General features: G+C 45.4%; 2 protein-coding genes across 7 annotated transcripts in view; one reads left to right on the top strand and one right to left on the bottom strand.

Moving 5' to 3' along the window:
* Positions 1 to 9,480, top strand: part of NCOR1 (nuclear receptor corepressor 1) — a 55,371-nt gene extending 45,891 nt beyond the window's left edge. For 5 of the 6 annotated variants that reach the window (XM_039720461.1, XM_039720463.1, XM_039720460.1 and 2 more), the window contains 12 exons: positions 448 to 621; positions 1,083 to 1,248; positions 1,484 to 1,980; positions 2,410 to 2,538; positions 2,647 to 2,807; positions 2,926 to 3,149; positions 3,584 to 3,721; positions 4,783 to 4,925; positions 5,471 to 5,524; positions 5,780 to 6,001; positions 6,282 to 6,464; positions 6,644 to 9,480. In XM_039720461.1, the coding sequence (XP_039576395.1) occupies positions 448 to 621; positions 1,083 to 1,248; positions 1,484 to 1,980; positions 2,410 to 2,538; positions 2,647 to 2,807; positions 2,926 to 3,149; positions 3,584 to 3,721; positions 4,783 to 4,925; positions 5,471 to 5,524; positions 5,780 to 6,001; positions 6,282 to 6,464; positions 6,644 to 6,831 (2,279 nt within the window). In that variant the 3' untranslated portion in view covers positions 6,832 to 9,480. The remainder of the gene's footprint in view (positions 1 to 447; positions 622 to 1,082; positions 1,249 to 1,483; positions 1,981 to 2,409; positions 2,539 to 2,646; positions 2,808 to 2,925; positions 3,150 to 3,583; positions 3,722 to 4,782; positions 4,926 to 5,470; positions 5,525 to 5,779; positions 6,002 to 6,281; positions 6,465 to 6,643) is intronic. The other variant, XM_039720465.1, reaches the window with a different exon arrangement.
* Positions 9,481 to 10,581: 1,101 nt separating this feature from the next.
* TTC19 (tetratricopeptide repeat domain 19) overlaps positions 10,582 to 13,761 on the bottom strand; it is a 3,506-nt gene continuing 326 nt past the window's right edge. Inside the window, exons 2-11 of the mRNA XM_039720469.1 lie at positions 13,709 to 13,761; positions 13,568 to 13,641; positions 13,370 to 13,480; positions 13,211 to 13,249; positions 12,628 to 12,684; positions 12,354 to 12,415; positions 12,131 to 12,225; positions 11,786 to 11,940; positions 11,351 to 11,513; positions 10,582 to 10,898 (exon numbers count right to left, since the gene is read on the bottom strand). Of these exons, the coding sequence (XP_039576403.1) occupies positions 10,765 to 10,898; positions 11,351 to 11,513; positions 11,786 to 11,940; positions 12,131 to 12,225; positions 12,354 to 12,415; positions 12,628 to 12,684; positions 13,211 to 13,249; positions 13,370 to 13,480; positions 13,568 to 13,641; positions 13,709 to 13,761 (943 nt within the window). The 3' untranslated portion in view covers positions 10,582 to 10,764. The remainder of the gene's footprint in view (positions 10,899 to 11,350; positions 11,514 to 11,785; positions 11,941 to 12,130; positions 12,226 to 12,353; positions 12,416 to 12,627; positions 12,685 to 13,210; positions 13,250 to 13,369; positions 13,481 to 13,567; positions 13,642 to 13,708) is intronic.

Genomic DNA, 13,761 nt, shown 5'->3' with positions numbered 1-13,761 from the left:
TCTTTTGATGTTTTCTCAGGAGATGCTTTTTGCATGCACCTCTCATTTGGTTGGCAGAGGGGTTTTGATGATATCCTGTGTAGTTACAGTAGAAGTGCTGTCAAATTCTGAATTTGCCTCATTCTGCCAGGTCTTTATTTGTAGTAATTTGATTATAATTCACTAACCCCACTTTACGTGTGTTGAAAGGTAGAATTGGGGTCTAGAAGCTGTGTAGTTTCTAACTGTATAGCAACCACTTTAGTAAAAGGCTTTTGAGCCTTCCCCTGTCACTGTATGTTAAGCTTTTGTCTTCCTAGATAAGTGGATAGTCTTGAGTGGAATTAAAATGTATTTAGGAAGTTTTGCTGCAAGTGTATGGCAAAATATATAGGCAAGTGTTTACATTGCCGTGCTTCACTTAAGTAAATTTTTTTGCTCCTTCATTTTACCTTGTGGACCTTCCAGGACACCCCACACACCTGGCAGCTTCTGCAGCTGCAAATGCTGAAAGGGAACGGGAAAGGGAAAGGGAGAAGGAACGGGAGAGGGAGAGGGAACGTGAACGAGAGCGGGAGAGAGAACGAGAACGAGAGAGGGAGAGAATCACCTCAGTCCCTGCTGAGCTTTATCTCCGACCAGGTGAGGGCACATGGATACCCTTGGATCACTTGTTTTGTACACTGTAACTGCTCATTTTATGTTAACAAATACCATTTACAGATTGCTTTTACTCTGCACTTCAGGCAGGTTCCTGTTGCCCAGCAGTTCTGGTCGTAATTGCAACTTCTTGAATTTTCTCTCAAAGCATTGTAACACCTAAAGAGGAGTGAATCCTCGTTGCCACTGGCACAGCTTGCATGCCATTTAGAGCATTGTGAACAGATTTTAGTACATACCATCACATCCAGAGTGGTAGAGACAGCTGGGAAGGGATGTGGAGGAGGCAGCATCGATACATAGTCCTGCATTGTTATAACAGTATCCAGAGTGGTAGAGACAGCTGGGAAGGGATGTGGAGGAGGCAGCATTGATTTACAGTGCCACACTATTGTAAGAGTAATCATTTCTTTTGGTTTGTTCCCCTCCACTCTGTCCTGCAGGTGCAGAGCAGCCTGGCAGACCCGGCAGTCACGGATACGTCCGGTCCCCATCCCCCTCTGTCAGAAGCCAGGAAAACATTCTGCAGCAAAGGCCAAGTATATTCCAAGGAACCAATGGGACAAGTGTAATCACACCTTTGGATCCTGCTGCTCAGCTACGTATCATGTATGTTTTAGAAGTTAATGTGGCACAGATATCTCTTCTAATATTTCAGCTTATTAAAAAGTGCATTTAGGGTTCAGGATATTTCACTATATGAAATATAGTGGATTATTGGATATATCAGAGCATTTTCATCAGTGCATTTTGGGTAGAAATTAGTGTCAGAAAAGCTTTGCTTTATTGTGTTCATGGCTCTTTCCATGTGATGCAATTGAGGCTATTCAATGTTTGCCCACAGGCAGCTCACCCCTGGAGCTCCCTCTATCACTCAAGGCTTGCCAGCTTCCCGTTACAACACTGCTGCTGATGCCCTGGCAGCACTCGTGGATGCTGCAGCCTCTGCTCCTCAGATGGAAGTGGCCAAAGCAAAGGAGAACAAGCACGAAGGCACCAGGATAGAAGAGAACATGGGCCGCAGGTCAGCTGTGGTGACTGACCAGCAGCAGATGGAGCAGAAGACCCTGGAGGTAGAAAAGAGGCCTGTGCAGTGCCCCTATACATCTGCAAATTACTCTGGTGGCAAGTCCCAGGGACAGACTTCATCAGTAGTCTATTCAGAGGCTGGTAAAGAGAAAGGACCTCCTCCTAAATCCAGGTACGAGGAAGAGCTGAGAACTCGAGGAAAGACCACAATTACTGCTGCTAACTTCATAGATGTGATCATCACTCGCCAGATTGCTTCAGACAAGGATGCTCGAGATAGGGGCTCTCAAAGTTCAGATTCTTCCAGTAGTTGTACGTATCTTAGTAACTCTCTACTTCTTTGCTGTCTGTCTTAGCCTTTAGGGAAATGATGTGAAATGATTCAGATGTTTAACGATAAAATATTCAGCTCTGCAGAGCAGAAACACTTGATAGACAAATACAGATTTTGCATATAGTTACTCTTGCAAAATCAGAGTTGTTTGCTTTATTCAGATTCCATGCTACAGCATGAATGCAGGATAAGAGTAACCTTTTCAGAAGTCAGGAAACTGAAAATTACTTTGTTTATGTTGGAACACTGTTTCATGGAAGTTTTTGTATCATCGTGGTTATGAGAAGGCAACAGTGTTTTGACTTTCATTCACTGGTGCCATTTTACTGGAAGTACTGGTGTTGCTAAGTATAGGCAACAAAAATTTTCTGTCATATCTTATTCCACAACCTTTGCTTGATACTCAGTGTCCTCACACCGGTATGAAGCTCCTGGAGATGCCATTGAGGTGATCAGCCCTGCAAATTCACCTGTACCTGCTCAAGAAAAGCTGCAGCCCTATCAGCAAGAGACACCCAAACCGAGCCAGGCAGAGAGTAAGTTCATCTACATGTGGAAATATTCTCTCAGTCACCTTTTTTAGATTTGTAAGCACAGAAGTTTCAAACCTTGAAGCATAACAGAGTGACCTTTTCTGTTTCAAGCAGCTGACCCCAACAGGCCGTATGAGGGCCCCATTCACCGCTACAGGACACAACAGGAGCCCCCCTCACCCCAGCAACCTCCACCTCCCTCTTCCCAGGCAGAGGGGATGGCACATGTGCCCAGAACCCATCGGCTCATCACCCTTGCTGATCACATCTGTGTAGGTTTTATAATTATGGCTTTTATTTGAGGGAATTACAAAATATTGTATCTGAATACCTACACTGTAGCCAGTGTCTAACCAAGATCTCTTTTCTATTTCTTTTGGTGACATCCAGCAAATTATCACACAAGACTTTGCTAGAAACCAAGCAGCTTCTCAGGCCTCTTTGCAGCCTCCCACCACTACATTCCAGAATTCCACCCCTGCTCCAACGCCTGTTTCTGGCCGGGCAAAGACCTCGAACCGCTACAGCCCCGAGGCGCAGCCACAGCCCGTGCACCACCAGCGGCCCGGGGCCAGAGTGTCCCCTGAGAACCTCTCTGACAAGGCCAGGGGAAGGTAATGCAGGGATTCAGTCTAACTGCAAGTTTAATTGCTGCCCAGATATGATGCTGATATAAAATAGTGCAGTAGTCTTGGTGGAGATTGGAAGTAAAGGTGCTTTTTGATCTTACTTTTAGGCAAAGTCTGTCTCCTACTCTTTCATCAATTGCTTGGCTCCATAACATAAGTTATAACTGTTTTCCCTTTGCTACTTGTCTTAATTTCCAGTCTTTAGAGGGCTGAAAATATGTAATAATTTAAAACTTACCAGAGTTGTTATGGACAATGCACTGTCATCTTTTTAAGATCACCAAGCTTACTAAAGCGTGTAACATATAACTACACACAAGCAGTTATGTAGGAACTGTAAAATGACATTTTAAAGTTAGAGTCAACTACTGCTGTACATGCATTGAGAGTAATTATGTGTCTCTGAATCGTGGCTGTAGGCCTGGAAAATCTCCAGAGAGGAGTCATGTCCCCTCAGAGCCCTACGAGCCAATCTCGCCACCTCAGGTCCCGGTTGTACATGAGAAACAGGAAAATGTTCTTTTGCTTTCCCAAAGAACTGAGCCTACTGAACAGAGGTAGGTGTAAAACTGACTTTTAAAAATGTAATTCTGGATCTTTGTGCTGTAAACTGTGTCTTTATTAAAGAGCAGTTCAACTGACCTTCCTCTGGTGCCACAGGCAGGTTGTTAATCACTGTCAATCCTTCTGCACTAACATCCAAAACTTGCTATTTGGAAGGTGCTTTGGGATGGTTGAGGGAAAGGTCACGTGTTGGTGCTCTGTCTTAAGTTTCTTGGTGCAAGCAGAGTGTTCTGTGTCACATCTGAGAGAATGTTAGAGTGAAACTCCTCGTGGTTGCCAGTTCTGTAAAACTGAAGTGAGTTTTGAGAAAGGTCACAGTTTTTATTAAGTTATTCAGTCTTCGCCTGCCTGGTTGGATTCCTGGATACTATCCTGGTTGAGGGGAGGAACCCAGGCTTCCAGCAGTCATGGTGCTGGAGCAGTTAATCACTTGAAATATCACTAAGCTTAGGAGGTTGCAGGAGGAGTGAACTGGGGAGTCCATGGATGGGGCAGCCCTGTCCCAGTCTGTCAATCTGCACCATAAAACTGCACAGCACCTTCACATGTCCCTGGCAGTGCTGGTGTCTGCCAACCTGTGGGAGATGCACACTGGAGTGGGTGCTCCTGTATTTGCCCTGCTGAGGAAGGAAGAGCACCCAAAGTAGTTATTTAAGCCTCATTATGGTAAAATGGATTCTAATTTTCTTGGGGTTTTCCACTCTGCAGTTGCTGGAGGGATGTCACAATCCATGATGGATGTTAGGTAGATGCAAAGGGATTTCCAGGAACATGGCAGGGGATATTGCACTTTTTAGGACTGTAAGGATCTTGGGCTAGGAAATCAAGATTATTTTTTACTTCATTTTTAGATTGTTTTTTAATTTATGTACAACTTGTTTGGTTTTTTAATTAAAGCTTATTTGTCAGATTGCTGCTGCTTAAGCAAACTCAGTTGTTATTGAGCCCCCCAGTGTTCATATGACTGTTGGTGGTTTCTGCCTGACTGCTTTTGGGAAGATTTAAATGTGCATCTTACAAGTTCTGTCTCTTTGACACATGTTGGTCTTGGCAGGACTGACTCTCGCTCTCCAGGCAGTATCAGTTACCTGCCTTCGTTTTTCACCAAACTTGAGAACACTTCACCCATGGTAAAATCCAAGAAACAGGAGATATTTCGAAAGCTGAACTCATCTGGTGGAGGTGACTCTGACATGGGTATGCAGGACTTGCCTTTTCACTCCATTTTTCCAGCTTAAGCTTCATGTGGCTTCCACCTGCAGATTTCCTGACCTAAATATGATCAAATAATACAAATTAATATAAATCTATTAATATAAAACACATATAATAATTTATGACCATAGAACTAGAAGGTTAGATTTTTTTAAATACTGTTGTATGTAGGACTGTCACATCATTTTAACACTTAATTTAAGAGTTGAAAACCACATAAATAATGAGAGAGTTGTTAAAACATTACATTATTCTAATTAACTGTGTCTGTAATTTGCTTTGTATCAATACTACACATTTTCCTATTTGGAAAGGTATCTTGAAACTAAATAGTTTGTGTTTGCTTGGCCCTTATGATTATGTATTTTAAACAGCATTTTAATATCCTTCCAGTACTGAACACTGACATTATGGAATATGATACTAGAACTATATTTTTGCTTTTTTTTGTGCAGTAGGGCTACTGCTGATCAGTTAGTGATTGTCAGTACTGAAAAATTCAGTGAAATGTTGTGTTTTAATTGCAGCAACTGCTCAGCCAGGGACTGAAATATTCAATTTGCCAGCAGTCACTACCTCAGGTAAGTTCTTCAATAAAAGAAACACAAGTTTCAGAAAAATGTAATGTCTTTAATAAATTTATACTCTTTCGGGAGTCCAGTAAAAGAGGAAAATGTTGCAAATTTAAAAGCTAATGTCCTGTATGAAAACTTTTTTCCTGCACCATGAGGGAAAGCAAAATGACCAAATGTTTCCCCACACCCCTTTCTAATTTCTCCAAGATACACTTTTTGCCTCCCTTCCCACCTCTCCCTGCGTTTTCTCTTCTCTCCCAGGTGCAGTCAGCTCTAGGGGTCACTCGTTTGCAGATCCTGCCAGTAATTTGGGTCTGGAAGACATAATTAGGAAAGCACTGATGGGAAACTTTGATGACAAGAGTGAGGAGCACGGGGTTGTCATGTCCCAGCCTCTGGCGGTGGCTCCGGGCAGCTCCGGCGCCGCGGTACCGGCGAGTAACGAGACACGGAGGGAGGAAGCCAATCCATCTCCAAATTCAGGTATTGCAGCTCCCAGATATCCCAGGGCCTTAAAGAGAATAAATAAATCAAGGGTTTGAATAACATGGTATCACTGAAAATTGCTGTCTTTCCTCTGTGATTGGCAGAGGTGGTGTTTGTATTTATCGTCCTGGCTTTTCCAACAACACTGATGGAACAGGAAAAGGAGAACAGGGTGTATTGGATACCTAAAGCTTCTCAGTGCTACCTGATAATTTCTAGAAACAAAACACACAGAGGCTAAAATGTGGTTGGTGAAATCTGTCCCTTGTGTTGCCAGGTGGGGCAGTCAGCAAGCAGAAGCTCATTGGCAAGTCAAACAGTAGGAAGTCAAAGTCTCCAATTCCTGGGCAGGGATATTTGGGAACTGAAAGACCTTCTTCTGTCTCATCTGTACATTCAGAAGGGGACTACCACAGACAGACTCCAGTGTGGGCCTGGGAAGACAGGCCTTCATCAACAGGTGAGGAACAGGCTTCTTTCAGAGGTGTTTGCAGTTTCAGATGTTGTGCTGTAACTCTGCATATTGGCCGCAAGTTCCCAGCATGTGGGGGTTTTCTGCAGTGGGTTTTCTGCTGATTGTCACGAGCCAGGCCAACACAGATCTCTCAGAACAGCTCATGTTTTTGCCTTTTGATGCAGGTTCCACCCAGTTTCCATACAACCCTCTGACCATGAGGATGCTGAGCAGCACCCCCCCGACCTCCATCGCCTGTGCCCCCCCGTCCATGAGCCAAGCAACCACTCACCCACAGAACAGGATCTGGGAGAGAGAGCCTGCACCACTGCTTTCAGCACAATATGAGACTCTGTCTGACAGTGATGACTGAACTATGCAGATTTTTTTTTTTAATTTGCGGGTCAAAAAAAGAAATCTATTTTTGACTTGTGCCCACAGAGACTTTCCAAGAGAGCAAGGGCCACACAATGAAGAATTGCTGGAGAGTCCGTGAAATGCCTTCTGCACAGGCTGTGTGTTGGAGGATTGTGGTGGAGAAGGTTGACTTACTAAAGATAAATATGTAAAGAGTTTTTAAAAATGTGGACTATTCCTGCTCTACATCTATTTGTAAAGAAAACCATAATGTCTTTTAAATCATTCTTCTGTAAATAGAGAGTACTTTTTGCAGTGTTTTTTCCCTTGCTATAGTATCTGGTGTACTTATGTTCAAATCATTGCCTAAACTTTGGGGGTCATTTTGTAATTTTTTTTAAGCATTTTCTCCAGTGTAGAATACTCTTCATAACCCTAGCCTCCCTCTCAGCCTAGCCTAACCAGAACCCCAACCTCCCAACCATCATTGCCCATTTAATGCCGTGCCACTTCCTGCAGGCATTGTGCTTTTATATAATTTTTTTTTCCTAGACACACTTTCTCAGTGGTGTTCAAGCTCTTGTGAAAATGTTGATTTTTAAGACTGACCCCTTAGTGAATTCTGTACATTAACATAACTCCAGTTTGCTGGAATAAGATGATATATTTCTTTGGAATTTGAAATTCTGCCACATTGTAAATTTTTGGTGCAGTTGGTTTTATTTAGCAACACTGCAGAAATATTATTGCATGGGTATGTTATGGTTCATTTTTAAAAGGTTAAAGAAACAAAAAAAGAACAGCTTCTGGAGGCATACCTCACTGTTATGCACACTGGGAATTTTAACTGTGCCCTAAAAGCCTATTCTTAGTGTTCTCTGTTTCTGCATTGTATGCAGTCAAAACAGGCTACTAAATTTTACTGTCATATTTAACCACAGCAAATGGCTTTTCTGAACAGAGGCTCTGGGTGGGTTGATAAATCCTTTAAGAAGAAAAAGCTCCACATCCCAAGTTTAAATAAAACAAAGTGCTTTTATAGAATAATTGAGCAACACACGAGTCAACTACTTGGCTTCTGTTAGAACCAGTTTGAAATAGGTACTGTGATTTTTTTTCCTTCCTCCAATCTGATTTAAAAATCTTTATGTACTAATTATTTTGAAGTCTGTGTCCCAGTCCCTGTCCCTCTAAGCAAGCTTTTGGTGGAAGTCCTTACAAATGCTTGGCTTAACTCCTGAAGTGTGCAATACATGTTAGGGTGATTTTTATTTTTAAATTGTATATGGTACTAGGAGAGTCTCCTTAATCGTTCATCTAGCAATGCTTGCTATGGTGTGCTTGTAGCTCATGTACACATCCATCTGGGCAGTGGTGTCACAGGGTGTCCTGACATCCCTCTCCAAAAGCATCTTCATTTATGCTGCACTGACCTCAGGAAGTGAATTCAAATCTTCCGGGGTAGAAGGACTGATTCACAGATAGCACTGAGCTGGGGGGTGGCGTGCTCTGTCAGATTCCAAACTGCTTTTGCATCTCATTGATCAACAGGGTCTTTGCCTTGGAGTTTTTTTTCCAGTGAAAAATATTTTGCATTTAGCCGCTGTATTTGTGATGCGTTGTATGGGAGGTGTAATGCAGTGTGTAACCTTGGGTCGTGTGAGCTCTGCAGCCCATGCACTGGCATGGTCCACTTACAAACAGGAAGAAGCACAGAACTATTTATCAATAGCAAATTTATTTTCAGTGCTTTAAGGAAAGCCTTTTTGCCCCAAGTGTGGGAAACAAAATTCCAAAGGAACTCATTTGGAAACTTGACACTGTTGAAAATACTGAACTATTTTGCTACTTTTTTTAACACTGCATCAGAGTAGATCCCTTGGCAGTCTTAAATCTCCTTGCAGTCTTTCTTTGAGAAAGATTTCTCTCATCCTCCCCTCCTTTACCCTTCTGGCTTGAAGCAGTGAAGTTTTCATCCTGTTTGTAGACCTGTGCTCTTATTTTAACTTTCTTTTTTTGGTTCCCACAGCAACATATACTGGAAAACGAGTTGATCTGCCCTTTTTGTAGATTTAAATTTGGAGTGGAGAGTTAAGTTCCATTCTTAAACTCACTTGTTCTCACTTTCTTAGTGTAACAAATACAATGTGAAAGAGGCATGTACAGACAAATGTCTTTGCTACCTGTACAGTAAGTATAGCATGTTCATTGCAAAGCTTCATGTTACTGCTGCAGCAGCAGCAAGATATCCAAAGTAGGATAGTCACAATCTCCTAAGATACAGTTTGAGTGGCATTTGCACATAAAATGTTGCTGCTTTTTTTTGTTTGTTATCCGAGTTTTAACTTCTCCAGTGTAAAAACCTCTCCAGAGCCTAAGTTAGGGTTTACCACAATTCCAGTAATCTTCAAGTATGGAATTACATCTGCCCTGTTTCAAACAGGAAGGTGTTTGTAAGTCATGTTTACAAAGTGTAGTTTACTACAAATTTTTACCTGATTTCTGATCAGCGCTTTCACAATGCTTTCATCTTGATATGGTTCGTGATTCTGATATGAAATCATTTAAGACTTGAAAAACCCATGCATCATAATTTCCACACAATGTCTTCACTAGACAGTGACTTCTGGATTCAGACCAATCAATAAAGGGGATCAGTTCTCCACTTGCTTTTCCTGTGTCTCCCTTTTGTTTTGCAGCCTCAGGCAAGACCCTGCTCCCGGGGTGCTGCAGGGTTCCCAGGTGACACTGCTGCCCTGCAGGCTCTGCTGCTTCAAACCCCAAACCCAGCACTTGAGGGAGGGTTGGCTCTGATGTGCCAGAGCCTTTCTGTCAGTACAGCCCCATTTCTATTTCCTAGCTTGCTGAGAACAAAGCTCTGTATGTGACTGAAGTTTTCCAGCTTCAATGAACTTCTGCTCTAGAAAACCTGTGTGCCTCCTCCTCTTAGCTCAAAGTTCAGAGATGAAGCTGCTACTGTAAGTAAATTAATAATGATGTAATTACATTGAGGGTTGTACCAACCAGCTGCACTTCTGACAACTGAGAAGTTAAAATTGTTCTTGGATAGTGACAGAATTAGTTCTACTAAATATGGATTTGGTGATTTCTGGTTTAATTCTCCTCTTTCTTTAACATAAGGCTTCCCAGCAGGGCAGAACTGAGAAATTCTGTTGTTTAAAGCAGGTGTTCATACTTGATTCACATGAAGGCACGTAGCTGACAAAGCTGGGTTTGTACACAGCATCTTTTCCAACAGGAAGCCTCAGCATTCAAGCACTGACCTGTCCAAGAGAGAAGACAACTCTGGCACTCCGTGTGCTCTCCACTGCAGCCAAGTGTTTTATTTCTGACAGCAGCTCTGTGTGCTAACAGCCTCACCCCTCCTCTGAGAGGACAAGTTCTATCTTTGGACGCTAAATGAAGAAATACATTTGATCTACAGGATATGCAGCTCTGTTGCAGGGCAGGTAGAGCCTGGGAGGTGCTCTGCTGCAGTTCAAACACACTGAACTGCAGCACTGATAGAAGTACAGCCCCTGCTGTGCTTGCAACATGTAAAGAGTGAGACAATTCCTGCCTGCTCCTTTTCAAGACTTGCTCTAGGACAGTCATGTTTTGAACCTGAACACTTCTGTGGGCAGGCAGGAGTAGCAAACTGTCTCTAACACAGTATTAATACCAGACCAGGCTTGCACTTAGGCAGCCAAAATTAAATCACTTAGCACAGCAGGTCAGTCAAACCACAGACTACACCACAAATTCACACAGTTAAGATTTCACACCTTTATTTTGGGCTGTTAGGCAGTGGCAGCCCTTCCTCTTAAGCAGTCCTGAAACTCCTCATTGCTGTTTCTCTGGAGAATTGCACCGAGCTGCTCCCAGGCTGCCTGTGCTGAGCAGCCCTTGCTGCCTTCAGCCACCTCAAGGCTGGACTTTGTGGCCAAACTTATTTGGAGCCCTTTCTCCTCTTGGCCAGCTCAGCTAGTTCCTCCTGGATATGCTGGACAGAAGCAGCATCTCCCTTCTGCTGTGCCTGCTTGAGAGCTTCTTTGTACACTTGTTTTGCTTGCAGGAAATCTTCTGTAGCAAGAAGGAAAAAAAGCTTGGCTACCCAGTTCCATCACCCATTTTCAGAGCCCGCTCCTGATGCTGATCACGTGCAAAGGACAAGGACTGCTTGGAGCACATCAAGATCTAGGGAGGCTCAGAAAACATCCTGCCAGGTTGCCAACTCTGAGAGCAGCAGTGATGATGGGACCTGGTGCTGCTTCAGCATTAAAATCTCACAGAAACAAATCTCAAATCTCATGCACGTCTTCTGTCCTTTTGGAAAAGTTACTGGACACAAGGGACATGGGGAACAAGATCCCCCTGGAAACATTTTGGGACAGTTTGTGAAAGCAATTCAAAGTCAGACCAACTGCCTAAACTAAAACTAATTAAACCAGCACTGTAGTTCAGCCCTGCAACACAGATCCAGATCTCTGCAGCCAGCACCAGCTCAGTGACAGGCTGGGTATTTATTCACTGACCTTTGTGCATCAGGATTGCTGCCAGGTTGTTGAGCACCATGTGCTCCTCGGGGTGCTGGGTGTCCCTTGCCAGCTCTGCTGCCCTCCTGCTGTAGGCGTGCGCCTCCTCGTAGCGTCCCTGGGCGTCCAGCACCGTCGCCAGGTCATTCATCAGCACCACACTCTGCACCAGGAGGGAAAAGGGGAGCTGGTGGAGCACTCCGGGGCAGCAGAAGCACCACATTCATTCCCTGCCACACCAGTTAATGCAGTATTTCCCAGAGAAGTGTTCAGTAAGGAAGTGTCCTGTATTTCTGTATTTGTATGCTCGTCCTTCCTGGCAGGAAAACAGCCTGGTAGTGCTGATGTCTGATGGCAGCAGAGCTGCTCCAAGGCTGCCTCATTCCCTCCACATCAGCCTTTGCTTCCCTGGAGTGCTACTGCTGTACAAATCACCTGTGGATGAGTCTCTCCCTGAACATCATTTGATATCTGCAGAGCCTTCTCATACATTTTTTGTGCTGCTGGCAGCTCGTTGATGTTCAGCAGGTAGCGGCCGTAGGAGTCCAGGCTCATCCCAAGCAGGAGCTGGGTGTTGGCCTTTTCTTCAGCTGCAAACAGAGAGGAGTGAAGTGATCACTGCCACAGCATCCAGCATGAACCCCCATCCTACCACAGCAGAAACTCAGGCAGTGGGAAGAGAATGGATTGAAAGAAGATAGTGCTTAGGAATGCAGAAACAACATCAAGGACAGGGAAATGGAGAAAAGAGAGGAGCCTTTGGCAGACAAGGCTGCCCACCTGATAAGACATCCTCAGGCAAGTCCTTCTGCTTGGCAATCTTCTCCTCCAAGGTCAGGATGCAGAACTGGTAGCCAGCTACAGCTAATTTGTGCCTGCAAAGTGCAAAGCAAAGCTCCTTCTGTTCCTGAAGGATCCCTCATTAAAGATCCTCTGCTTGGCCACCCCACCAGCTCTGCAAAGCTGAGGTGAAAGCAGGTGCCACCTCCAGCTGGGAACTCACTGTTTCTGAGCAGCATAGATACTGGCCAGCTTGAGGGACACCTCAAGGACAGCGTTGTCATCCTGCCAGGAGGACACAACGCAACTGTTACTCTTCTTGTACCTCCCCAGCAGAAACATTACTTTGTCACAGAGTTTAGACCTTAAAAATCCCCATCTTGTTGCCTCCAGTGCTGCCATCCATTACAGTATTGCCAATTTCCAGTAAGAGGCATTACAGCACAAGAAATAAGGTGAAGAGAAGGGCAGCACTGGGAGCCTGTCTCAGAACATACCTCCTTTGTGTCCCCTGCAAGCATATAGCTCATCGTTGCTTTGTAGAGCTTTTCTGCCTGAAACAAGAATTTTGAAGAGGATACTGAGAAATGATGGCATTTAAACAAAACAGAGGCAAACTACGCAGAGGGACCTGGCTCAAATTTGTTGCATTTACACTGCACCAAGAGCAGCTGGAAGTGAAAGGCTGACCAGAGCCCAGTGGTACTGAACCAGCAGCTCCTTTCAGTTTCTCCTTGAGCACTGCTGCAGCAGCCAGGCCTTCACCCTGTCTGTGAGCTCAGGGCTTCCCAGATTCTCCTTGGAGGAGCCACCTCTGTGCTCAGCTGCAGCATTTCACAGAAAGAAGTATTCCTTCCCCTGCACACCATGTTGGAGCTCAAAATTCACCTGTGAGAGCACCTTTCTTAACCTGGTGTGCTCATGGGACTGCAGTCCTGAGTTGGATCATTCCTTTTTGCACTGGGACATCTGTGCCCCACAGCTCTGGCTCTGCAGCTGGTGCCAGCACCCCACACCTTTGAGACCACGCACAAGATGCCAACCTCTAACAATTCACTGGGAAAACCCAGAGTTACTCACATTGTCCAGCTGCCCCTGCATGTACGCCACGTTCCCCATCTGCAAGAGACAGACAGAAAATTCCAAACGTCTCGGGATGCCTCCTCAAGCTCCACCGAGGCAGAGGAGCCTCAGCCGCTGCTCCTCCTGCCGGGGCCCCGCCGTGCCCAGGGCTCTCACCATGCTGTAGGTGTAGATGATGGCCTGCCTGTTCTCCTGCTGGTGCGCCCGCCGCAGGGCCTGGTGCAGGAGCTGCTCGGCCTCGGCCAGCTCCCCCTTCATGGCGCTGAGCTGCGGGGCAGCGGCACCGGTGAGCGCCGGGACCGGGCAGCACCGGGACCGGGCAGCACCGGGACCGCGGCTCCCGCAACGCCTCACCTTGGCTCTCTTCAGCAGCAGGACGATGGCATCCTCGCCGTCCTCCTGGTCGTCCCGCGGGAACAGCGCGAACCCTGCGGGGACAGCGCGGTGGGTGCCCGCTGCCGCCCGCGCCGTGCCCGCGCCCGCCGCCCCGCTCACCTCCCAGGAAGGCCAGCGCGGCGCCGCCCGGCCGTGCCCAGCGCGCCGGCCCC

Source organism: Passer montanus, unplaced genomic scaffold (assembly GCF_014805655.1).
Source record: "Passer montanus isolate IOZ18808 unplaced genomic scaffold, ASM1480565v1 scaffold44, whole genome shotgun sequence".
NCBI classification, from domain to species: domain Eukaryota; kingdom Metazoa; phylum Chordata; class Aves; order Passeriformes; family Passeridae; genus Passer; species Passer montanus.
This window is presented reverse-complemented; position numbering and strand designations above follow the sequence as displayed.